Source organism: Leptodactylus fuscus, chromosome 1 (assembly GCF_031893055.1).
Source record: "Leptodactylus fuscus isolate aLepFus1 chromosome 1, aLepFus1.hap2, whole genome shotgun sequence".
NCBI lineage: Eukaryota > Metazoa > Chordata > Amphibia > Anura > Leptodactylidae > Leptodactylus > Leptodactylus fuscus.
In genome coordinates this window covers 12,767,023-12,794,782 of record NC_134265.1, presented here as the reverse complement: position 1 = coordinate 12,794,782, position 27,760 = coordinate 12,767,023, and the positions used below count along the sequence as shown (strand labels likewise).

General features: G+C 44.6%; 1 protein-coding gene across 1 annotated transcript; it reads left to right on the top strand.

The window, feature by feature from the left end:
* The first annotated feature begins 472 nt into the window (after nt 1-472).
* On the top strand, nt 473-27,402 carry LOC142190926 (uncharacterized). The gene is given in 6 exon segments (XM_075262323.1): nt 473-615; nt 746-1,127; nt 1,211-1,299; nt 1,811-1,919; nt 2,592-3,320; nt 26,301-27,402. Coding segments are annotated over 6 exon segments (2,415 nt in total). The 5' UTR covers nt 473-537; the 3' UTR covers nt 27,329-27,402.
* The last annotated feature ends 358 nt before the right edge of the window (nt 27,403-27,760 follow it).

Below are 27,760 nucleotides of genomic sequence, written 5' to 3'. Positions count from 1 at the left end.
CTGAGTTGCCGCCATGTGATTGGCTGATTAGAAATTAAGTGTTAACGAGCAGTTGGACAGGTGTACCTAATAAAGTGGCCGGTGAGTGTATATATATATGGCACAGACGTTCCTTTATTATCACTTCTGGTTATAATACTTGCTACAATACCTACCTTTACCATCTCGTGCCTATCTTGGGTATTTTAGTTCCCTCATATATTTTAATGTACTGTCTTGTTATATGTTTTTTACTTAATAAAGATTTTTTGTAATATTTGGTAACAATCCATGCCTGGTGATTTATGTATTTATACACACCAGATATTCTACCTTTTTGTGGTAGTGTTTTGTGACTGAGGAAGAATGTGCCATGTATCTTCACATACTAGAGCCTGAACCGGGAGCCCCCCTTATACTCCCTACTAATCCTTTTTATTACATGGGATTCCGTGTAGTGATTACATTGTCTCATCTTCTCTCCATTCAGGTTCCTACAATATAGAATCCTCTCAGTATCTTCTATAGAAGAGAATATTCCTGATTGTCCCATCAAGGATGGAAAGAGACAGGAGCAAGATGGCGGAAAGTCTATTAAATCTCTCCCTAGAGATCATCTACCAGCTTACTGGAGAGGTGAGAGATTCTGATGATGTCATCATTACATCATTCTTATCTATAGTAATAACAGATGATATGACTGGAGAGGTCATGGACTCTGGACATGTATGGAGTGAGATTTATTAATGTGTCTCCCCATATCCAGGGTTACACAGTAGCGAAGAAGACCTCTGCTGGGTGCTGTCAGACACTTGTATTTGATGGATGGATAGGAACCCTGAGCTCATACCCAGGGACTCCTCCTCACCCCCTGATACAGGAGGAGATCAATGAACAGAAGATCCTAGAACTCACCAACAAGATGCTGGAGCTGCTGACTGGAGAGGTGACACTGCTGGGAATGCTGGGACATTATACAGTAACTGGAGGGGTCGGGGTGATGACTGTATCATTGTGTTGTCAGGTTCCTATAAGGTGTCAGGATGTCGCTGTCTATTTCTCCATGGAGGAGTGGGAGTATTTAGAAGGACACAAGGATCTGTACAAGGAGGTGATGATGGAGGACCACCAGCCCCTCACATCAGCAGGTAATAGACATGACTATATACACATGGACTTCCATTATTTGTATGTACAGAATGAATTCAGTCCCTGTCTGTGTTTCCTACAGGTAGATCCAGTAAGAGGACAACACCGGAGAGATGTCCCAGTCCTCTTCTTCCACAGGATGATCAGGTAGATGGAGATATTCCCTATGATGTGTAGACGGGCTGTGAAGTCCTTGTGGTCAGTCTTGGGTTCTCCAGCAGTATTAGATGTTTATACTTGTGTAATGAGAGGTGGAGATGGAGGATAAAGCTGACCATAGACATTACATGTTGTCTGGATCTTCTCACAATCTTCTGGCTATGGAGACTGCTGGTTGGAATAAGGAACCATCAGGTTGGATTTCTGCCGATCTGATCCTTTATTTCCCCTGAGACAAATAACCCCGGGTGTTTCTGGTAAAATCTAACCTCATCCCCCTGAACTATGTCAGGCCATGCTGAATATACACTGCTCCAAAAAATAAAGAGAATGGAGGGTTCCCTTTATTTTTTTTGAGCAGTGTACATTTATAGGAGGTTCTTGAGGTTCTCCTTGATCTGTCATCTATAATAATCTATGTCCACGTTCTAGGAGATCTACAGCTATTTGTCTGAGGTTAATCTTTTACTAATCTAGAATTTTCTACTGACTTCCTTTATTTGTTTGACATCTTTTCCATCAGGATGAAGACCTGAAAGATATTAATTTTATAAAAGTAGAGATAAAAGAAGATCCCTATGTGAGTGGTGATGAGGCGCGTAAGGAGGACATTCCTACAGGGAACCGCCCAGGTGAGGAGTCACCACTGAATATACCACAAAACAGTCACAGATTCTCCTCATTCCTGAAACTTCAGGGATTACATTAGTGGGAATGGTGATGGTTTCACATGGCGGTATATAGAATTATTAAATACAGAGAGGTTTTATACAGGAGCGTTGTATATTCGCTCTGCACTCCGTGTTACTGAATTCTGCTTTTTATGATATTGTCTAGAGATCTTTTGGATAAAAGAGAAACTGATCTGCGTGAATAAATGGCAATTTTCTTTGCTGAATGTAATTTATGTAGTTTGAGCAATGAGATCTTCCAGGGAAAGGCCTCCATGTTAGTGACGGCAGCCACAACCAGTTACTTACCCTAGATCAGCGCCGCACCTCCCATGAGGCGACCTGATCACGCTTAGGCAGAGAGCAGGTCCTCTCCGTGCCTGCGAATGCCGCTAAGCCCCGTACCCTTCACTTCGTCCAGCCCCCTTTGCTCCCTCCCTGGGGGGGGGGGGGGGGGGGCGGCTTTCTGTCGTCCGTCTCGGGCAGCGAAAAAGGCAGGTTCACCCCTGCCCTAGACGTGTCACATTTATATAGAAGTGTTATATAATATCAATAGAATTGGTTTTTCAGATTGTTAAAAAAAAATGTCATTATTTAAAAAAAAAATAGTAAAGTCCTGTGTATTTATTTCAGATGACTGTACCGGGAGCGCAGAGGGACATCTGATATCTACAGATTATACAGCTGAGGATCATGGTATCACACAAGAGACATATGAAGAACATGTCATTACCCCAGATATACCCTCAGATCTTCACAGCAAAGATCTATCATCTGATCCTGATAAACAGGTCTTGTCTCCTGATTCATCACAGACTGATAAGAAGAAGAAGAAAAGTCACCAAAGTGGTGTTGTACATCAGAGAACTCACACAGAAGAAAAGCCATTCTCATGTTCAGAATGTGGAAAATGTTTTGCATGTAAATCAGTTCTTATTCAACACCAAATGACTCACACATGGGAGAAGCCATATTCATGTTCATTTTGTGGGAAATGTTTTGCCTTGAAGTCACATCTAGTCGAACATCATAAGACTCACAAGCCATATTCATGTTCACAATGTGGGAAATATTTTACTCAGAAATCAAATCTTGTTCTCCACCAGAGAGATCACGAATGTGAGAAACTATATTCATGTTTACAATGTGGGAAATGCTTTGTAGATAAATCAGGTCTCACTAGACATAAAAGAGCTCACACAGCAGAGAACACATATTCTTGTTCAAAGTGTTCAAAATGTGGGAAATGTTTTGCTCGGATCTCAGATCTTCTTATACATCAAAGAACTCACACAGGGGAGGAGCCAATGTAATGTTCATGATGTGGGAAAGGTTTTACTCTAAAGACATGTCTAGTCGAACATCATAACACTCACAAGCCATGTTCATGTTCAGAATACGAAAGCGTTTTGCCCGTAGGGGTCTTTTCACGTTACTTTTCTGTCCATGTTCTATTCGTGAAAAATATCTGACATCACATGGACTCATTGCAATTCAACAATTATGTAAGGTAATGATTAAAATGCATGTGTATAGCGACCCTTGTTGTTGCATTTCTTTCTTGCTCGCTTAGTTACCGTTGGGAAGTGGACGACAATCTCCTCTTCAAAAACAAGCATAGGCGAAAGTGCTGTCGGTGTGTCAGAGTTCCTCTGTACATGGGATCCCTCTAACCGTCGGACAAGCGTTGATTATGTTGATAATCTGTTTTGCCTCAGTCCTAACAGCAGCACAATATGGGGTATTTCTGCTTCTGTGCTTGAAAGACAGGTGGGATTTTTCATTTGCATAATTAATTAAGTGATATTGCAATCTATAAGAGGCCAGAAGAGACCTCCCCCCTGTGTTGGTATACAGAAAAAACAATAATGTTTTAAGGGGATGAAGCTTGTGCTGCTGTTAGGACTGACTAAGTGTAAAGAGATTAATATCATAATCAACGATTCCTTTACGTCCTACCGGCAGCAGAATATGGGGATGTTCTAAGCAGCCCCCCTAGGTAGGGTCCTCTCACATTACATCAATACTGAACACCCAAAGGCCATGGCCACCGTACTAGGCACATTTATCCTCACAAGGGTTAGCTGAGAGCCCCAAGAGGTGGCAGCACAGATTTGTTGAAGAGGAATAGAATGATTTTCCACTTAAAAGGTAGAGACAATCCTGGTTGAAAGGGCTTTAACAATCTCAAGGGGATCCACCATCTGAGGGAAAGACGGATCTTGAGAGAATGTTTGAGGTTCTGTCAAGAATCAGTGGACTGTGGTTCCAAGCTTCTAGAATCGTCTTCTGGAGAGGACACGTGCCATAATGCCCAAGGGACTGCTTCGGCAGCCACTGAAATGAGACCTAGAATCTTCATGGCAGTTCTAATGGAAATATGCCGAGTCTGGAGCGGATAACGGGATGCTCTGATTATTTTTTCTTTCCTCAGAGCAGGTAAAGAAATTTTCATCTGGTCGGAATTCAGAATGAAGTCCAGAAACTTCCATGTGGAAGATATGATATACTTCTTCTCCAAGTTTAAGGACCCAGCCTAGATGTTGGAGAAAAAGCAGATGTTGAAGCACAAGACACAAGTTGCTTGAATGTTTTCCTGCCAGGCGGTGAAAAACTGGAAGATGCGCCCTCCGACAAGAATATTGGCCACTGTAGAAGGAATATTGGATGTGTCAAAAATCGTGCTCTTTCTCATCTCTATCCTTGGAGAACTTACGTCCAGATCCTCTGGCCTGAAATTTGGAACACCTCTGATATTGAGGCCTGGAGTGAGGCTAATGTTGAGATACTCTGCCTTGGGCAAGATGGTCTAGATCTTCCTCTAAAAGAATGAGGAAGGAGCTTCTCCTTTTTATCAGCCAGACCCTCTATGATGTCATCTAAGCTCTAGTTGGAGTGGACCACCACCTCTCCAACTGGATCCTAGACTACCTCACAAACCAACCTCAGTATGTGAAAGCCCAGGACGGTGTGTCAGACACCGTGATCTGGAATACGGGGGCACCACAAGGTACAGTTCTTGCCCCTTTCCTCTTCACACTGGACACTGCAAATTTTAAGTGCAACTCATTAAGCTGCTACTTCCATCCCTTGTCATCCTGGAAGTAACATTGCTCCAACCCATAGAACCGCCATAATGTAGGAAGCACACTGTTATCTAAAATAGTGCAATAGGCATCGGCGTTGAGTTTACCATGCACTGGGACCAAGGGTCCATACCAGGAGAAACACCCCCAGACCATAACCCCACCTCCACCGAACTTTACTGGGTGTCCAAATTCTTATTGGTAGACAGTGTACACCATGTTCCGGACATTAGTAAGCTATATAAGGGAAGTATACAGATTTGTGTATACAGAAAGCAAAGTGCAGTGAGAATACCACAAGGATACAGAGATGCACTGCAGAGACTTATCCCTATAAGAGACAAGTCACCTGCTGTCTCAACATTGGGACTTAAATCGGGAGGAGGGAGAAATCTCATACCCTCCCACATCCCCCCCCCCTTCTGTCGGAAGTGGCTTTTTTTTTTTTTAACATGTTTATTAATCTATTTATTATATAGCCCAAACTACACCTAAACAGGAGGAGGCGGAGAGAATCCTTACTGCCATAGAGAAACACCAGCCAGAAGTGACGATAACGTCGCGGCGCACCCGGATAACCCCCGGCCAGAAGTGACGATTATGTCACAGCGCACTCGGCCCCCGCGGCCACAAGTGACGATAATGTCACAGTGCACCCAGATGCCCCCGGCCAGAAGTGAAGACAACGTCACAGCGCATCGGGACACTCCCGGCCAAAAGTGACGATAACATCACAGCGCACCCGGATACCCCCGTCCAGAAGTGATGATTATGTCACATTACACTCGGATACCCCTGGCCAGAAACACCGACTGCAAACAATAGTTCGGACCTGGAAGTGGCAAAGAAACGTCACTTCTGGATCGGTGCTCCGGCCACGCAGAGAATACAGCCTGAACCAGGTAAAAGAAAAGGAGAAGGGGGGACCCCAACAAATCAGCTCCCCCACTGATCTTTCTTCCAAGCGGGAGGAAGAAGAAAAATAGATAAAGAAAAGAAGAAGAAGTCACAAACTAGGTAAGTAGCTTCAGAAACATCAGAATACACCTAGATGGGAGGACAACAGAGACCTCCCTCCACCTATTAGGGCTCGTTCACACGGGGCAAGAGGGGGTGGATTTTGGCGCTGAATCCACGTCATAATCCGCCCCCTCACAATAGAGGTGTATGTAGACCATTAGCTTACTTTTTTCCGTGAGTGGCGTGTTGCTGCTCACAGAAAAAAGAAGCGAGCTGCCTTTTCTTCAGGCAGATTCTGCAGCTGATTCAACTCCGGGGTCCGCCTTGCAGCTGCACCATCTAGGCTAGACCCATTCATTTGGGCCTACTCCGGAGCGGGAAGCCGCTACAGTCGTGGCAGGTGCATTTTGGCCCTATTCTGACGCGACTTCCCTCGTCAGAATCAGGACCAAAATACGCCATACCACACCCCATGTGAATGAGGCCTTAGGGTTGGGGGTCGCTGAATAAACAAGAAACTCTCAGCGAGGAGACGAGTCTTGTTAGGTTGAAACAGTCGGTACATAGTCGGCACGTTCACGAATTACACATCACTGCTGCATTGTGTACCTGAGAGAGAGAAAATTAAAAGACACAACTGTATAGAGAATAACTTTATACATTGTCATCATAAAATAATAGGAATAAGGTATGCACACTTCTCAAGGAGGAGATAGCACGCTAGAAAGGGAGCCAGAAGATATCAGAAGATTCCGCCAATAGTAGTGATATAGTGTTTCAGCACACCAGAAAAAAATTGTTTATGCAAACAAAAAATATATGGTGGCCCCCACACAGTATGATATGCTCCACAGTGGCCCCCACAAAGTATGATATCCCTGGGTTTGTGCGGAGTTCCAACATTCCAAAGATATACTGATAGGGAATTTAGATTGTGAGACATACTTGAGATAACAAAGCGTGGCAAAATACCGTATATACTCGAGTATAAGCCGACCCGAATATAAGCCGAGGCCCCTAATTTTTCCACAAAAAACTGGGAGAACTTATTGACTCGAATATAAGCCGAAGAGGGTGTGTGTGTGTGGAGGGGGGGGGAGGGGGGAATGCAGCAGCTACTGGAAAATTTCAAAAATTAAAATGCTCAGAGTTTTTGGGTGCAGTAGTTGCTGGGGAAGGGGAGGGGGTGTTTTGGTTGTCTGTCTGCCCCTTCCCTGAGCTTGAGGACTGAGGTCCCCCCCCCCCCCCCACTTGGAATTCAGCCTGGCTGACTATAGGGAATTTGACTACAGATCCCCTATATTCAGTAGACCGGGCACTATCAGACACAGGGAGACCTAATGTGTATGTGTGACACAGTAATTTTCTACTTTTATATGTATTCTAGGGAAAGGAGGGATTTAGAACTTTTATTTACTTTATTTTATTTTTTTTAAAGCTTCTTTTTTCCCCCACTATTTTATTGGAGATTCTATACATTATAATATAATTATATAATAATATATAACTATAATAACTATATAATAATAATATTTTTTTTTTTTGCTTGACTCGTATAAGCCAATGGGGGCTTTTTCAGCACAAAAACTGTGCTGAAAAATTCGGCTTATACTCGAGTATATACGGTAAATAATGTTAGAATTCCCCCGAAAGGTCTATTATACCCTAATGGGGGCACACGAAAATAAAGGAAAATTTAAAATAAAACAAAAAAATAAATAATGTCTCTACGTCTCATCAATGGTTCTAGCCCCGCCCCTAGCGACACTAAACTCTGCATCACCTAAATTCCTGTAAGGACAGTTTATGATATGTAGATAAAAATATTAGCTGGAAAAATGTGAATAACGGACAATTTCACCCTCAATATTTGTTTTTTTTAATGTTCTTGGATATTGAATAAAGAAAAAACATATATAAGTGCCATTAATAAGAAGCCCCTGGTGTTACTGAATAAAGACACAAAATTATTCCCATATATAGCTTTAACAAATGTTCTATCCTTCACAACCGGATGTAACTAATAACTCAAAAATGTTTCCAGTCATGAAGGGGTTAACTATGGCCGTTCCATATACATCACACACAGACAGCTCTGCTACATATATACTCTATACACATTGTAAGTCGATGGCTGGTCAGGTAATGGAGGGGGTGTACATCTCACCCAGAATACTCAGGTGGGTGAGATGAGAAAACTCCAGAACGAAGGATTATGAAGATAATCTTGTTTCCCTTAGTCCTAACAGCGGCACAATATGGGGTATTTCTGCCCCTGTGTGCTGGTAGGACAGACGGATTTTTAATTAGCCAATTAATTAATCATGGCTTGCCCTATAAGAGGGCACAAGAACCTCCCCCATGCGTGGATATACAAGTATACAAGAGTAACCTAATTATACATAGGTAACATTATATATTTATAACAATGATAAAATTCTCCGGGTGGGAAGTCTTGTGCCGCTGTTAGGACTAAGGGAAACAAGATTATCTTCATAATCCTTCGTTTCCAGTCGTCCTACCAGCGGTACAATATGGGGAGTTAGCAAGTAATCCCCTAGGGTGGATCCTCACCACCAACTGCACTTAAACTGTGACCAAAAGCAGTAGCTTCTGAAGCCCGAGTGTCCAGGCGGTAGTGGGACACAAGGGTTGCCTCCGAGGACCAAAATGCAGCAGCAAATTTGACTTTTGACTCTGCCCAGGAGGAGGTAACCAACCTCATGGAATGCGCCCTTGAATAAGAGAACTTAATTGTCTCCCTGACCCAGCGTGAAATTGAGGCTTTGGAAGCCTTAAGCCCTTTGTGTCTTCCCAAGAAGTTGATGAGGAGGTTTCCTGACTTTCTGAAGGAACGCGTATGCTGGAGGTAGATCCTCAGGCATCTCATGAGGTCCAGTGTATGGAACTTTTCTTCGTCAGCAGAGGAAGGAGATGGAAAAAAGCTGGTAAGGTGATCAGCTGGTTTATATTTATGGTGGAAGGAATTTTGGGTCTGAAGCCCAGAAGAAACCTAAGCGGAACCCAATCCGGAAGGAGGAGGTATATGGCTTCTCCAAAGATAGAACTTGCAGCTCACTGACCCTTTTGGCTGATGCTATAGCCAGAAGAATTGCTGTTTTGTAGGTCAGGAACTTTAGTTCGACCTCTTCCAGCAGCTCAAAAGGATTTGTGAGTAGTGCCGAAAGGACCGTATTAAGGTCCCACTGGTGGACAAGTGGTAACCACAGGTCTCAGCCTAGTTGCCCCTCTCATAAAGGTGCTTACTAAAGGATCTTGAGACAAACGCCTCCCCAGATAGACAGACAGAGCGGCTACATATACCTTTAGTGTGGCAGCAGCGAGCCCTCTGTCTAGTCCGTTCTGAAGAAAATCCAGTATCGCCCTCACTGGGGGATCGGAGGAGTCCACTTCATGTTCAAGACTCCAGGCATTGAAGATTTTACCAATTCTTCTATAGTTGTTATTAGTAGGCCCAGCTCTGGTGCTTGTGAGAGTCTTCAGAACGGCTTGAGACAGTCCTCTATTCCTGGTCAACCTCCAGGCTGTCAGGTTGAGTCTCCTCAGATCCTGGCATCTCAGCTCTCCTTGGGTCACCAGGTCTGGGAGGGGGGAAAGCCTCCAGTATATGCCTTGACTCATCCACATGAGCTGGGCAAACCAAGCCCTTTTTGGCCAGAACGGGATTATGGCAATTCCCGAGGCTTGGTCCTGTCTTATTTTATCAATACCCCATGGTATGATTGGAATTGGAGGGAGATGTATATCAGCCTGAACCTCCATGGGATGGACAGGGCATCCACTGCCAAGGGATTGTCCTTCTGATACAGAGAGCAGAAGGTCCCCACCTTGGCGTTGAGTCGGGTTGCCATAAGATCGACCTCCAGGAGACCCCATCTCTGGACGATCAGTTGAAATACATCTGAACTGAGTGACTATTCACCAGATAAAGTTATACCCTGACTCAACTGATCCGCTACTATGTTCTGGATCCACAATAAAACCCAGGAACTTCTTCTGGGTAGCTGGTACGATCTCTGATTTCTCCCAAATGACTATCCAACCTAACTTCTGTAGGAGGTTGATAGCTATCTGGAGGTGTTGGAGGATTGCAGCAGACTGAGCTTTTATGAGCCCGTTGTTCAAGTAGGGAACGATGAATAGGCCTTGTAGTCCGAGGGCAGCGGCGACCGGAGCGACCACCTTGATGAATACGAATGGGACTGAGGGAATGCCAACCGGCAGTGCGGTGACTTGATAATGCTCTCTGTGGTGGGCCATATAAATGCGATTCTGGGATACTTCCTGTGAGGACAAAAAATAGGGACATGGAGGTACACGTCTTTGAGATCTAGAGTGATTATTACTTCTCCCTGCTGTAGATAAAAATGTTACAGAGTCTACCGACTCCAACTGGCCGGTCAGAAGGTAGATGATCGAACTCTATAGAGTAACCGCGTTCTACCACCAGTAGAACCCAAAGATCTTCTATGTGGGTTCTCCATGCCACTGAAAAAAATGGAAAAGACATCCTCCAACATGAATAATGGCCACAGAGAGCAGTGCCCCATAACAATTCAGGCTTCTTTTTGGGGTCATCCCCGGATTACCACAACCCGCGCCTCTAGGACGGTATCTAGACCGCCGTTGTTGCTGGCGTCTAAGGCCAGATGTTGACCCTCGACCCCTAGGAGGGGGGAGATCTCCTTCCTCTGGAGGCTTGCGGCAGGGATTTCCCTTTGCCCTCAACTAGACCTTCCATGAGGTCATCCAGCCCTCAGCCGAATACCTTCCCAGGCTCAAAGGGAAGGGAGCAGAGCGCAAATTTTGAGGCGAGATCAGCTCTCCAATGTTTTAACCATAGAGGCCTCATGTGGCCCGTAGACATAGCCGTGGAACTGGAGGTGAGCCTTAGCTGTTGTCTGGACGAGATGTAGTCCACTGCTCTGTGGAGGTTACCGTTCAAGTTGAGAAAGACGGCTCCGCAGATAATCGGACACAGCAGTTAAGGCTATGGCTACGGAGGCCTGAGCTGAACTGGCGGAATACACCTTCTTTAGGTTTGGAGTCCGCTTTACGACCCCGGAGGTCCTGAAGATTCGAGCCAGAGGTAGCAGGTACTCAAGACAGTTAGCCCTCACTAGGAGGCCAGTAGCCAAGCCAGGCAGATGCTGCAGATGGCTGCCCAAGTAGGCAACAGTGCGATGAGCCAGGTAGTCCAGCCGACACAGTAGGCGTTAGTCAGGCAGCCCACAGGCAGATGGCAGGTCTAACCTTCGGGTAGAGTACAAACAGTATAGAACTCTAGACCCGGCGCACTCAACATAAAAGTCTGTTTCCTTACAGACAGAAACACAAAAAAAAAACACTTTTTTTTTTTTTTAAAGGGCCTTGTTCACTCACAAAAGTAGTCTTGGTGCGCCTTCAGCTTACCTCACCAGAGCTGTGGGAGTTGCTGGAAAACTCACTGCCATCTATAGGCTGCTGTTTAAATTAGCTGCGCTTTATGGCAGTGGGCGAAGCCCAGACAGATAGGTGCGGCCAGATAGGTCAAGCCATGGCAATCGCACAGGCCATCGCAATAGACATGCACAGACTATGCACTAAGCATAAAGGGAGCTGAAGCTGCCACACAAATTCCATGCCTGACTGTAACACAGACAGGCACATACAGGCCATCGCAATAGACATAAGTGCTCAGACTATGTACTAATCATAAAGGGAACGCTGAAAGGTCCCACACAATTTCCATGCCTGTGACTGTAACACAGACAGGCACATACAGGACATTGCAATAGACAGAGTGTCCATAGCAAAAAGTATCAGTGCTTTTAGTTTGCACTAAACACAGAGGAAAGCTGGAGCTAGGGCTCAGCTTACCTTACTGGGCAGTGAATGAGCTGTGCACAGCTGAACAATCAGAACACCCTGCAAAGCAGGTAAGACAAAACCTAAATCTTTCTCTCAGGAGGAAAGAAAAGGGAAAGAGAAAAAAGAAGGGTTAACAGACACAGGACACACAGGACAGAAAAAAAACACGCAGGGGGTTGGTTCTTGTGCCCTCTTATAGGGCAAGCCATGATTAATTAATTGGCTAATTAAAAATCCGCCTGTCCTACCAGCACACAGGGGCAGAAATACCCCATATTGTGCCGCTGGTAGGACGACAGGAAAAGAATGTTTCTCAGCAGATAACTATTCTCTGCTGCGGGTTATTTCAGAGTTCCGGTTACTGGGCTGGATTTTCAGGAATGGCAGATAGGTTGGTATTGGGACCTGTCATTCCACCCCCCTCCAGTCCACACTTTGGGGATGTTCCGGCAGTGACTCAGCTGCAGAGAGTCTGCTCATCAAGGGAGGCTTAAGAAGTCAGCTCCAGCATTAGACTTTGGCAGAGCCTGGCTGGAGAGCCAAAGAAAGAGGTCATATTTTTGGAGCTGTGTCCTGAGTGACTCAACTGGCTTTTGATTTCTGTTATCCTAGGTGGGGTAACCTATTCTATGTTTAGTTAGGGCCTAGCCGGGCAGGGATTTATTTTTGTATTGTTTACTTTTGTTGCTGCACTATATTTTTTGAGTGAAAATAAACTATATACATATAAGAAAATTCAGACAGCGCCTCCCAATAGCTTGCACCTGTTCACATTGGGAGGTGCTGTCTGAATTTTCTTCTATGTATATAGTAAGAGGGATGTGGTTCCCTTTAGTTGGACTTGCACTCCCTTTCAATTGCACAGGCCTATTTATTTGGAACAGAGAACCCATTTCCCCAAGGCCATTTAAGGTGAGTGTTCTCTGGATATTACTTCCCTTGTGTTCACACTGTAGACTTATTCTGGTCCGGGAGAGGTATTTTATTGCCCTGTGTTCACACTGCAGACCCATACTTGGGTCCAGGAGAGGTATTAGTGTAGGATCCTACCTTAATGAGGTTGCCTTGTCGGGGGAAGGTACAGGGCTTCCTACTGTTTGATCAAATATGTACAACGAAGAACCTCAAATTTATTTATATATTTAGTTTATAGTATTTTTATAGGTCTTCTTTGTTCCTTATAGCCTTTGTGCTGTGTCAGAGTGCTGCTATATTTTTCTGTTTTTATGTATTTTGCCACGGTAGCTTGCACCTGTTCACATTGGGAGGTGCTGTCTGAATTTTCTTCTATGTATATATACACTCACCGGCCACTTTATTAGGTACACCTGTCCAACTGCTCGTTAACACTTAATTTCTAATCAGCCAATCACATGGCGGCAACTCAGTGCTTTTAGGCATGTAGACATGGTCAAGACAATCTCCTGCAGTTCAAACCGAGCATCAGAATGGGGAAGAAAGGTGATTTGAGTGCCTTTGAACGTGGCATGGTTGTTGGTGCCAGAAGGGCTGGTCTGAGTATTTCAGAAACTGCTGATCTACTGGGATTTTCACGCACAACCATCTCTAGGGTTTACAGAGAATGGTCCGAAAAAGAAAAAACATCCAGTGAGCGGCAGTTCTGTGGGCGGAAATGCGTTGTTGATGCCAGAGGTCAGAGGAGAATGGCCAGACTGGTTCGAGCTGATAGAAAGGCAACAGTGACTCAAATAGCCACCCGTTACAACCAAGGTAGCCAGAAGAGCATCTCTGAACGCCGCACAGTACGTCGAACTTTGAGGCAGATGGGCTACAGCAGCAGAAGACCACACCGGGTGCCACTCCTTTCAGCTAAGAACAGGAAACTGAGGCTACAATTTGCACAAGCTCATCGAAATTGGACAATTGAAGATTGGAAAAACATTGCCTGGTCTGATGAGTCTCGATTTCTGCTGCGACATTCGGATGGTAGGGTCAGAATTTGGCGTCAACAACATGAAAGCATGGATCCATCCTGCCTTGTGTCAACGGTTCAGGCTGGTGGTGGTGGTGTCATGGTGTGGGGAATATTTTCTTGGCACTCTTTGGGCCCCTTGGTACCAATTGAGCATCGTTGCAACGCCAAAGCCTACCTGAGTATTGTTGCTGACCATGTCCATCCCTTTATGACCACAATGTACCCAACATCTGATGGCTACTTTCAGCAGGATAATGCAATGCCATGTCATAAAGCTGGAATCATCTCAGACTGGTTTCTTGAACATGACAATGAGTTCACTGTACTCCAATGGCCTCCACAGTCACCAGATCTCAATCCAATAGAGGAGCATCTTTGGGATGTGGTGGAACGGGAGATTCGCATCATGGATGTGCAGCCGACAAATCTGCAGCAACTGTGTGATGCCATCATGTCAATATGGACCAAAATCTCTGAGGAATGCTTCCAGCACCTTGTTGTATCTATGCCACGAAGAATTGAGGCAGTTCTGAAGGCAAAAGGGGGTCCAACCCGTTACTAGCATGGTGTACCTAATAAAGTGGCCGGTGAGTGTATATAGTGTATGTAACCACATCCTGATCCAGACACATCACCGCAGCTCATCCAGCAGAGACCTGGAACACCGGGTCATGTGACTCGCTGACTCCGCCCACATGTGACATCACCACAGGTCCTGTCGCAACGGTTACTGTACAGGAGGAGGTAGGTGGTCGCTCACAGACCTGGAGCTTTTATTAACCCCTTTCAGACCAGACAATTCTAGGACGTCATCCCAGTTACATTAGAATTAGAGAAACTTGTTAGGTTGGCTTTCCTAAAAGAAGGCCAGCTGTTGTTGACTGCTTCCAAATTTATTGGAGACTACGGTCCGGATCCCCGCTCCCTCACCATATACTTAAAATGAAGACACAAACAAGTGTATCTGCACAATAAGATGGCGTGTGCGCGCCCAAAAAAAGGTTCACGATTTATTTATACAGACAGTTTTTAGGCGTATTCTAATGTACTGGCTTTACACAAAGAATTTCTATGTATCTAGAGTCTTGTGTTACTGCTGAGTTATCTTGTCCCTGGAGGATGTCCAAGGCCGAAACACCACAAATAATCTTTACTCCCATGGAGGAGCTTCTATCGCAACAAACAGTTTGTCAGCACATAGTTTTCTCAAAACTTTCTTTGGTTAACTCTTCCTTCTCAGTCCCCCCTTTGACGTTGATGGAGAAGTCTGGATCCTGGCAAAGGATTGATAGCCGATGTGAACCTCAGATACTATCTGAACCGCGGGTTGTCCAGGGTGGTGGATGCTTCTGGGTCCTACAACCATCCTCCGAGGACACACGGGCATACCCCTCACCAAGAGACTTCTTCACTTAAACGCCAACACTAATCGGAATAAGACAGAGTTAAATAGGAGCTGATTCTGTACAGCTACTGAAGCATTAAAGGGATTCTACCACTAAAACACATTTTTTTCTAGTTAACACGTCGGAATAGCCTTTAGAAAGGCTATTCGTCTCTTACCTTTGGATGGGCTCTCCGCCATGCCTTTCGTTCAAAATACCGGTTTGTACCGGTATGCTAATGAGTTCTCTCGCAGCGATGGGGGCGTCCCCATCGCAGGAGCAGCGATGGGGGCGTCCCCATTGCTGCTCGGAAACCGACCGCAGCGCCGCCTCTATGGTCTTTGGTATCCTCCCCTTGCTTCTTCAGCGTCCTGTCGGAGGCCTGCGCAGTACGCTCTGTTCGGCGAAGATTGCCGAACGTACTGCGCATGCGCGAAATTGCAGTGCCCGCACTATGGCTGGGACCGCAATTTCGCGCATGCGCAGTACGTTCGGCAATCTTCGCGGAACAGAGTGTACTGCGCAGGCGTCCGACAGAGACGCTGAAGAAGCAAGGGGAGGATACAGAAGACCATAGAGGCGGCGCTGCGGTCGGTTTTCGAGCTGCAATGGGGACGCCCCCATCGCTGTGAGAGAACTCATTAGCATACCGGTACAAACCGGTATTTTGAACGAATGGCGCGGCGGAGAGCACTTCTAAAGGTAGGAGACGAATAGCCTTTCTAAAGGCTATTCCGACGTGTTAACAAAAAAAAATGTGTTTTTTTAAGTATATTGAGTGTTTCAAATATTGGTTTAGTATTCTATGGTGTGTTAGTAACATGTTTTCTCTAGAATCAGATTCTTTCAAAAAGGATAGACTCAATCCGGTCATGACCAGGATTAGGAGGCAAGCTTGCAGTGACTGGCATGGATCCATGTGTCTCTTCCTTCTAGCTTTACAGATGTAGGAGTCGTCAGAAGGACTTGGAATGGTCCGTCAAATCTTGGTTCAAGGCTCTTTCGGGTATGCTTCTTGACATAGACCAGGTCATCAGGCTGCAGCTTGTGTGCTCCTGTATCAGTTTCAGGGTCTGAGAGGGAAGGGAACACTCGAGAATGGTTAACATTCAACAATTTCTGCAAACTTATGACATATGCTGTCAGGCTGTCACAATTCAGTTCTAGTTGTTGTGGAAAGTAACATCCCAACTGTGGTGCCCTCCCAAACAATATCTCATATGGTGATAACTTAGTTCTGCCCGAGGGCGCAGTTCTTACAGAGTATAAAGCAATCGGTAAACATTGTGTCCAAGGTTTACGTGTTTCTTGCATTGCTTTTTGGATTTTCAGTTTGAGAGTACCATTTAACCTTTCCACCTTGCCTGAGGCTTGTAGCCTGTAGGGGGTATGTAAGGCCGAGTCAATGCCTATATGTTTTGGAACACCTGACCAGTAAAATGGGTTCCTCGGTCTGACTCAATAACTTCAGGCAGACCGAATCTCGGGACTAGCTCTGTGGCAATTTTTGCCGCGGTACTCTTTGCGGTAGCGGCTTTTACGGGGTACCCCTCTGGCCACCCCGAGAATAAATCCACGCAGACGAGCACGTACTCGTATTGGCCGCTTTTTGGCATCTGTATATAATCAATCTGAAGCCTCTGGAATGGATAGTGGGCCCTAGGTAAGTGCTTTGGTGGGACTTTGATAGTCTGTCCAGGGTTATTGGCCTGACAGATGTGGCAGGCCCTGATCCGATCATCAGCGTACTGTTTGAATCCTGGTGCATGCCAGGTTTGTTTAGCTTGTTGCATCATCACATTTGCACTAGTATGACTGGGAAGATGTAACGCAGAATAAATGGCTGGGAACCAAACTCTTGGTAGGACTGGTCGCTGTAGTGTTGTAGTGAGTATGCAGGTCTTCTGGAATAAGTCCACTATGAGATGGTTACTCTTGTAGATCAGAACACTTTATTCCATGCTCCATCATGGCTCCCTGTCTAACAACTCCTCCCCCTAAGCTCAGCTCCTCCTCCCTTACTACCTCACTGTTGCTAGGCAGACAAAGCAGAATAAGTAAGCAGAACAGAACATACAGAACATACTTATAACAACATCACATCTCTCCCCTTCTTATAAAAAAAAATAAAATAAAATGCAAACATTATAAATGAACAATAAATAAAAGGTCCGAACTGAAAAGAAAATTTTACTGCAGAACATAGTCCCTGAGGTGCGTTGGTGGCCTTCGACTCATCCTTGTCGGGTAGCGTTGAGACATCTCGTTATCAGAAACAGTCTGTGAATTTTCGGAGGTATCTCTTGTTGGTGTTGCTGAACCAGTTGTACCTGGTGAAATTTCCTCATCATCTGTCTCCTCTGCACTTGCTCCTGGATTGTAGTCACGAAGCTTTTTAAAATGGGAGACATTTCGTGTCACTTGATGACCCTGGCGTTGAGCAGTAACCATGGTACCTTTGACGTGTGTGACTTGAAAGGGTTCTGGATGATAAGGGGATGATAACTTGTCACTGGGTCTCAGCCTTTTAACCAGGACCCAGTCTCCCACATCCAGCTGTTTGAAGCGACAACTTCTCTTATCTGCATATCTTTTCATCCTGCCTTTGGCAAGGGAATCATTGAGGACCAATGGAGTCTGGACGTGAACTACTGGGATGTTTGGAAGCTTAATGCGCAAAGGCCTGCCGAAAAGCGCAGTCGCTGGCGGAGTTCCTGTAGTAGAGTGCGGGGTGGCTCTGTACTGTCTAAGGAACCTGTACAATTCTTGCTGCAAATCCTTGTGTTCCATGGTAGCAATCCGAAGAGTTTTGTTGATTGATTGCATGAAGCGCTCCACTTCACCATTGGCTTGAGGCCAGTAAGGAGTTATTTTCCTGTGGTTAAAACCAAGATAAGTTGCAAAAGACTGAAAATCTGCACTATTGAAAGGTGGCCCATTGTCAGTCTTCACTGTTTCAGGTATGCCATATGCAGAGAAGATTTTGTCCAGTTTTGGTATGACAGCTCTTGCAGAGGTGGTGGAAACGGGTTCAATGACTGGAAACCTAGAAAAATCATCTATGACAACCAGTAAATAGGAATGATCTGGCAAAGTGCAGAAATCAACACTCACAGCAGTCCATGGATTGTCTGGCAGAGGTGTCATTTGTACTGGTGCTCGGCTATGGTCCACCGTAGTTGCTTGGCAAGGTATACATGTGGCAATAAGTGCTTCCACTTGTTTATCTAGTCCAGGAAACCATACTTTCTCCCTAAGTAATTGCTTTGTTTTAACTATACCTTGATGGGCCTCATGGGCCAGATCGATCACTCTACTCTGAAGTTTCTGAGGAATGACCAGGCGGTTGTCACGTAGTAGTATGTTTGAGTCAGATACAGAAAGAGAGTGTCTTGCATTAAAGAAGGCCTGCAAATATGCTGTTTGGCCCTGCGGTTGAAGACGAGTGTCAGCTAGAAAAGAGTTCCAGTTCTTAGACCGAACAGTGTCAATTACCAACTGAAGTTGGGGATCAGAATCCACCGCATGTTTAATTTCTTCGAGGGTCATTGCTCTTGGCACAGAGTGTGTAACAATGAAATTCACATGCTCCTCAGCTAAGACAGTGGCAGGCAAGTCATCTTTGGTAGACTGTGGTGAAGGGTGTCTTGAAAAATAGTCTGCAGGGTTCCCAGCTCCTGCCTCATATCTCAAGTGAAAGCGATAGTTCTGCAGGCGGAGTAGCCAGCGTTCAAGTCGTGGGGGTGGCTTTGATGAATGTTTATTGAAGATTGGAATGAGTGGTTTATGATCACTGACCACTGTGAATGGACAACCAAAGAGGTAAAGATGAAAATGAAGGCATCCCCATACAACTGCGAGAGCTTCCCTCTCAGTTTGAGAATAGCGCTGTTCCGTTTCTGTTAAAGCCTTGCTCGCATAGGAGACTGTGGAGATACTGCCAGTTTTGGACACCTGAGTTAAAATTGCACCAAGGCCTACAGGACTGGCATCCACAATGAGCTCAGTAGACTTTAGTGGGTCAAAATAGGCCATGACCGTGTCACTAGAAAGACTGGACTTTAGTGTGTCAAATGCTGATTGATGTTCAACTGTCCATGACCAAGGAGTATCCTTTTTAGTGAGTTGTCGTAGGGGTTCAGAAACAGTAGCCAGATCAGGTATGAATCGTCCACAGTATGTGACCAGACCAAGAAAACTTCGAACATCTGAGACATTTTGTGGCTGGCTAGCAGAGGTTATGGCAGCTACTTTCTCAGGGTCTGCAGAAACACCATTTTCAGAAAAAATGTAGCCAAAAAAATTCAATGACGTCTTGTTGAACTCGCATTTTGATGGATTAACAGTTAAATTGCAGGTTTGCAGTCTCTGAAAGACTTGTTCTAGGTGATTGTCATGTTCCTCTTGGGTTGTGCCAAAGATAAGGATGTCATCACTAACATTGAGGACTCCAGGTATTCCTGAAAGAACCTGCCTGATAACATTCTGAAAGATTTCTGCAGCCGATGAAATGCCAAAATTCAGCCTCTTGAACCTTCTTAGACCGACATGAGTGCTAAAAGTTGTGATATATCTGGAGTCTGGATGCAATTCAAGCTGATGATAACCAGATTTTAGATCAATTTTTGAGAATACTTTTGCACCATTTAGATCTGTGAGAATATCATCAATGGTAGGCGTAATGTGCCTTTCTCTTTGAATGGCTCGATTGGCATGTCGCATATCCACACATAACCTGATTTTACCAGGCTGCTTAGGTTTAGGCGCAACAACAATTGGTGAGACCCAGGGAGTTGGGCCCTCGACACGTTCAATAACATCATCTGTCTCAAGGTCTTGTAGCTCTTTCTCCACTAGCTTGCGGACATGGAATGGGATGCGCCTGTGAGGTTGAACTGACGGCTGGACTGACTGGTCAATGTGTAATTTCACTTGAAAGTCTTTCAGCTTTCCTATGCCTTGAAAGAGTTGAGGATATTTCTGCATAACATTTTGGACAGAAGAGTGTGTTACGCTGTTTGCCAGTTTCACTAGGCCCAGAGATACCGCATTATTGCAGCTGAGAAGAGTGTCTGCAGAACATTCCACTACATAGAAAGTGTCCGTGATGGATTTCCCATCAGCCGTTAGTAATGCCTGAAATTTGCCACATAGGGGTAATGCAGTAGCTGAACCATAAGGATATATCTTCAGGTTAGTACATTGCAAAGCAGGTTTGTTCTTTAGCTGGCTATAAGTGGCATGACTAATAACATTGACAGACGCCCCTGTATCTACCAGTGTCTCCACCGGATTGCCATGTATTAAGATGACTTGTTTGGGATTAGACATTGCATGCACATTGCGAGACCCCTCAGTCACTGAGAATAAGTAGGTGCTACTGGGCTCATCCGCAGGGGACACTGACTGCACTGCCTGAACTTTCTGTGGCAAGGCTTGTTTAGCAGAGAGAGAAGATTGTGATTTTGATCTGCAGACTTTTGCAAAGTGATTTTGTTTCCCACAGTTATGACAAGTTACTCCCTTTGCTGGGCATGGTTTCTGATGAGGATAAGGACCTCCACAGTTGTAGCAGGCTGCAGCCTGTGTGTGAGGCACATGTGGCTTCTGAGTGAGCTTTGCTACAGAAGATGGCTGCTCTGGTATATAGTCTGTGTTCTCTATAAGTTTAGCTTGATTCTCTGCTGCATCATGAATACGTGCAATGTCCAGTAGCTTTGTTAAAGTCATGGTGGGATCTCTGAGTGCTTGTCTCCTTAACTTAGAGGACACACAACCTTGTATGATTTGCATCAGAATTTCCTTGTCTATATCTGCAAATTCACAGTAAGCTGCAAGTTGTCTTAAGCGGACATGATATTCATCAATGGTTTCTGTTGCTGACTGTTTTGACTGTCTAAACTTGAAAATTTCAAAAGCTGCATTTATGTATGGAGAGAAATGCTTAGTTAGTGCTGCTTTGCTTAGATCATAGTCACTGTCCTCCCCTGTATTGGGCAGAGTTGTGAAGATGTCATAGACTTGCTCCCCTGCATAGTGTAATAACATGGCTTTCTTTCTTGCATTGTCAGTAATGTTCATTGCTTGCAGGAATATCTCAAAGCGTTTCAGCCATTTATTCCAGCATGCTGCTAAGTTTGCTTGGGGCTGGTGCACATCAAATACAGCAAAGGAGGGTAAGCAGGCCATGGCTGGTGCTAGGATTGCAGTCTTGTACACAGTTTTCTGTAGCAGTGAAATACCTTTAGCTGATGATTCTTAATCCTCGTCGCCAATTGTAGTGTTGTAGTGAGGATGCAGGTCTTCTGGAATAACTCCACTATGAGATGGTTACTCTTGTAGATCAGAACACTTTATTCCATGCTCCATCATGGCTCCCTGTCTAACAACTCCTCCCCCTAAGCTCAGCTCCTCCTCCCTTACTACCTCACTGTTGCTAGGCAGACAAAGCAGAATAAGTAAGCAGAACAGAACATACAGAACAGACTTATAACAACATCACAGTCGCCCATTAACATGCCATGTTTCTTCCATCAAAATCCCTTTCCTAGTGCATTCATCAAGTTCTTCCTCGGTTAAGGCCTTAGTGGCTTGTTTTAGCAGTTCCTTGGATGACAGGTCTGTGACTGCTTTTACTACCTCGTCAAGCGGTAATGGGAGGAGTGCAGCTCTTTTGGCTGCTTTGTCAGCCAAGTCATTTCCTCTTGCTTCTTTGGTATTTGCACGTGTGTGAGCAGCTACCTTTACTACTGCAAGATCCTTGCTTTTTGCAGCTGCCTCCACAAGTTGTTTGATCAGGTCTCCATGCTTGATGGGATTTCCTGCCGCTGTAAGGAATCCCCTTACTGCCCAAATATGGCCTGAGTCATGTATGACGCCATGTGCATATGCTGAATCGGTATAGATGTTGGTTGTGGCATCACCTGCTCTTTCTATGGCCTCTTTTAGTGCCGTTAGTTCTGCAACTTGAGCAGACTGGTTTGGTGGCAGAGGACCACATGTCACTGTCTCATGCAGGGTGACCACAGCATATCCAGTGTGGAACGTTCCTTTTTCATCAGCATATCTACTGCCATCGATAAAAAATTAATGTACTGGATTGGGCAATGGGGTCCTTGAGATGGTGTGAAAAGGTTGTGATTCTGCTTCTATCAGTTCGGTGCAGTCATGTTCAAAAATCATAGGTGATTCTGTTGCTTCATCACTCTCAGTGTCTCCCATATCATTCCCCCCTTCTAAATCTGCGAAGATTAGGAGTTCTGCTAGATTTAGACTTGTGAGTTTCTAAAAAGTGAGGTTGGGAGGGAGGAGGAGCGCACATTGCATGCGCACTTGTCTGGCCATGGACAGATGTTTGGTCTGTACATGTGACAGTATGGCATAGACATCATGGGTAGTCAAGATAATGGTAGGATAATCCAGAGACACGTCAGATACTTTGTCCAGGATGGCTTGAACTGAAGCAACAGTTCTTAAACAGGTGGGAGCAGCTTTTACAACTGAGTCCAGCTGTACTGAATAATAGCCTAGAGGTCTGTGCTTGCCATCAAATTTTTGAGTGAGTATGCCAAGAGCAAACCCATTCAGTTCTCTAATGAAGAGAAAAAAAGGATGTTGGTAATCAGGCAAACTGAGGGCGGGAGCCCTCAACAACTCTTGTTTCAGAGTTTGAAATGCAACGATGCCTTCTGATGGGAGGGAGAAAGGAGTTTCCTTGGTACAATCATAGAGTGGCTGCATCAGCTTTGCTGCATTTGGGATCCATTGCCTGCAATAGGAGACAAGGCCCAAGAAGGCTCGGAGTTGTTTCACGTTAGTTGGGAGTTTTGCCTGCTGAATGGTTTGGATCCGTGATGGGCTCAGGTGTTTTTGTCCAGCAGATAGGCAGTGACCCAGAAAAATGACTTTTCTTTGCACAAACTGTGGTTTGTCTTTAGAAACTTTGCAGTGTGCTGCAGCCAGAAAATGTAACAGTTTCAAGCTGGCTTGTATGCAGACCTCTATGTTCGGACAACAAAGAAGGAGGTCGTCAACATATTGCAAGAGTACACACCCATGAGGTAATTGAAAAGCTGAGAGGACAGACGCCATTGCTGAGGAATACAGGGTAGGAGAATGAACCATACCCTGTGGCAGTCTTGTCCACGCATACTGAACACCTATATGCGGACAATGTCAGTATTTTCTTGGATATTTCGTGTATTCCGGTGATTCTCGTTGTCTCAGGACTCGGCTGCTTTAACCCTTCGTGCTCGGTGCCGTACTATTACGTTGCGCTGGCCGTGTAGTTAATGCTCAGCGCTGTAATAGTACATGGCTGTAATGTGGCGGCCCAGGAGCCGTATTATACAGCCGATACCCGGGACTGGCCACCGAAGAGGAAAGATACTCCGACTCCAGAGGATTAATCCCTCACATACCGGGATCGCTATTCATCATGGCGTACGGGGAGTCTGGAGACAAGATCGCCCCCTCCCCCACCCCTCAGATCCCCCTCAATAAGATCACAGGGTCCGAGGGGTCGCTATGGCAGTCAGGAGGCCGAGCGTCAGCAAGCACAGTGACCCTAAGTGCGATATGCGGGGTCACCTACAGTCTGACAAGTTTACTAGAATTTACACCAGAAACTGGAAGAAATCAGATCAGAAACTACAACAAATGATATGTAATGTAGATTATATTCTGTGCTCCACCGACTACCCCAATATACCCCAAATGTATCCCCATCAGTGTCCTGGTCTCCTTCTTCTCACCCCTCAGCAGACACCGCTCCATATACATGTCCTGTACCAGCCTAGGTTTGTCTCCCCGGTGTAGGGCGCTCGTTCTACATTACAGGTTAGCGGAGGAGAAGAGACTGATACTGAGGAGGAATGTGCCATATATCTTCACATACTAGAGCCTGAACCGGAAGCCCCCCTTATACTCCCTACTAATCCTATTTATTACATGGAATCTTGTGAGGATTTTACATCGTCTCATCTTCTCTCCATTCAGGTTCCTACAATATAGAATCCTCTCAGTATCTTCTATAGAAGAGAATATTCCTGATTGATCCATCAAGGATGGAAAGAGACAGGAAGAAGATGGCGGAAAGTCTATTAAATCTCACCCTAGAGATCATCTACCAGCTTACTGGAGAGGTGAGAGATTCTGATGATGTCATCATTACATCATTCTTATCTATAGTAATAACAGATGATATGACTGGAGAGGTGATGGACTCTGGACATGTATGTAGTGAGATTTATTAATGTGTCTCCCCATAACCAGGATTACACAGTAGAGAAGAAGACATTGAGGAGCCCCCTGACAGATCCTCACCCTCTGATACAGGAGGAGATCAATGAACAGAAGATCCTAGAACTCACCAACAAGATGCTGGAGCTGCTGACTGGAGAGGTGACACTGCTGGGAATGCTGGGACATTATACAGTACCTGGAGGGGTCGGGGTGATGACTGTATCATTGTGTTGTCAGGTTCCTATAAGGTGTCAGGATGTCGCTGTCTATGTCTCCATGGAGGAGTGGGAGTATTTAGAAGGACACAAGGATCTGTACAAGGAGGTGATGATGGAGGACCACCAGCCCCTCACATCAGCAGGTAATAGACATGACTATATACACATGGACTTCCATTATTTGTATGTACAGAATGAATTCAGTCCCTGTCTGTGTTTCCTACACAAAGATGTTAAGAAGGAATGCAAACAGCCCAAACGTAATAGAATTAATGGGAACACTTACAGTGCGGATGAGTTCAGATGTTGGCCTTTAACTCTTATAGCAGGTCCACGATGATTTAGGTTTCTTCGGTTGAAACAGGATAATTTTAAGACAGCAATAAAATATATCCAGCACTCCGCCTCTTGTAGTTTCTTAAATCGTAGCTTTTATTGATTTGTCATAATCTTGTCGATGATTAAAAGATGGAGACAAGATCCATAGTGTACAGGCAGGATAGCAAAAAAGTCTAGGTGTTTCAGAGAATACTCTCCTTAGTCATGGCTCGTATGTTGGGACCAAGCACATATTTACCACTATTTAGTATTAGGGTTTATGGTGCTGAAAGACACTTGACTGCAGAAAGAAGACTGGGCATGCCAAGCGGTGGGTGAGGCCGTGACCCCATCATCAAACTTATCGCCTGCAATCCAGTCTTCCGAGTGGCTGTAAACATAAGATCAGGGCTCGTGGTGCTTCGTTACCATGACTGTTGCGGGGATACACGCTAGTTGTTGGATGTCATTGATGAGTTGGCACGCACTGATTGGTTTGCTGATTGCCTGATTTGCCAACATATGACCCGGCAGTGGCTTTTTAGTCTTGGCTTACTCAGTGCAATGTGTGCCCTTGTTATCAATAGGGGATGCTGAATATTAGAATGTCACATTTTGAAAGACAGAGCCTCATTCAAGCAAACCAATAGAGGGCGCTCCCTTTAACATCATGCCGACCTTCTCAGAGGCCTTTGTTTGCAATGATGTTTGGATCATACCAGGTAGTCCCTCAGCCAAGGACAGCTGTTTCGATGTTCTTGCATCTCATCAGCTTGGCGCAGAGAGGACTGACCTGGCAGAGGTGAGAGGCTTAGACAGGGTTGAGGGGATATCGTCACTCCATAGGGAGAGACCACCAATTAGGTGTGTGGAGTCTTATTAAGCCATGAGCGCTCCACTGTGCAAAGGAACATGGGAAGAATGTAATTTATGTAGTTTGAGCAGTGAGATCTACCAGGGAAAGGCCTCCATGTTAGTGACGGCAGCCACAACCAGTTACTTACCCTAGAAGTGTCAAATTCATATAGAATTCTTATAAAATATCAATAGAATTGTTTTTTTTAGATTATTTTAAAAATAGTAAAAATTTTCATTTATCACAGATGTCTGTACCAGGAGCTCAGAGGGACATCTGATATCTACAGATTATAAAGCAGAGGATCATGGTATCACAAAAGATCCATATGAAGAACATGTCATTACCCCAGACATACCCTCAGCCCTTCACAGCAAAGATCTATCATCTGATCCTGATAAACAGGTCCTATCTTCTGATTCATCACAGACTGTTAAGGAGAAGAAAAGTCACCAAAATGGTGTTGTACATCAGAGAACTCACACAGGAGAGAAGCTGTTCTCATGTTCAGAATGTGGAAAATGTTTTGCATATAAATCAGTTCTTATTCAACACCAAATAACTCACACAGGGGAGAAGCCATATTCATGTTCAGAATGTGGGAAAGGTTTTACACGTAAGTCAACTCTTGTTGAACATGAAATAATTCACACAGGGAAAAAGCCATATTCATGTTCAGAATGTGGCAGATGTTTTGCACTTAAATCAACTTTTGTTAAACATGAAACAATTCATAGAGGAGACCCATTTGTATGTTTTGAATGTGACAAATGTTTTACGCATAAATCATCTCTTGTTTTGCACCAAAGAACTCACACAGGAGAGAAGCCATATTCATGCTCAGAATGTGGTAAACGTTTTACAGATAAGTCAAATCTTGCTCAACATAAAATAATTCACACAGGGGAGAAGCCACATTCATGTTTAGAATGTGGGAAATGTTTTATCCAGAGATCTCATCTTGTTATACATCAGAGAATTCACACAGGAGAAAAGCCATATTCATGTTCAGAATGTGGCAGGTGTTTTGCACATAAATCAACTCTTATTGAACATGAAACAATTCACACAGGGGAAAAGCAATATTCATGTTCAGCATGTGGCAAATGTTTTGCACGTAAATCAACTCTTGTTAAACATGAAACAATTCATACTGGGAATAACCCATTTGTATGTTTTGAATGTGACAAAAGTTTTACGCATAAATCATCTCTTGTTTTGCACCAAAGAACTCACACAGGAGAGAAGCCATATTCATGCTCAGAATGTGGAAAATATTTCACAGATAAGTCAAATCTTGTTAAACATGAAGTAATTCACACAGGGGAGAAGGCACATTCATGTTCAGAATGTGGGAAATGTTTTAGCCAGAGATCACATCTTGTTAAACATCAGAGAATTCACACAGGGGAGAAGCCACATTCATGTTCAGAATGTGGGAAATGTTTTATCCAGAGATCTCATCTTGTTAAACATCGAAGAACTCACACAGGATAGAGCCATATTCATGTTAAGAATATGGAAAGTGTTTTTCCTGTAGGGGTCTTTTCACACTACTTTTCTGTCCATGTGCTATTTGGGTAAAATATTGAACATCACATGGACTCATTGTTGTCAATGGAACCAACCACAACTGTTCATTTTTCTTTTCATTGTCCCTCTGTCTGTATAGGATAACATATGTGTAAATGGCCTATAATGAGTCCATGTGATGTCATTTTTTTTTCATGGACCCTTAGATTGTCCAAGACAAGAAGAAAATAGTGCATGACTTGATTTTTTTTCTGAATGTCTCTCCGCCCATGAAAATCGTGTTATGGATGGATGGAACGTTGTTATGCCATGAGGAAGGGACGCTAAAGAAGTCCTGAAACGCGTAGCTGTTTCTATGCTGTGTCATCTGCAATTGCCCTCGGGTATCCTGTAATG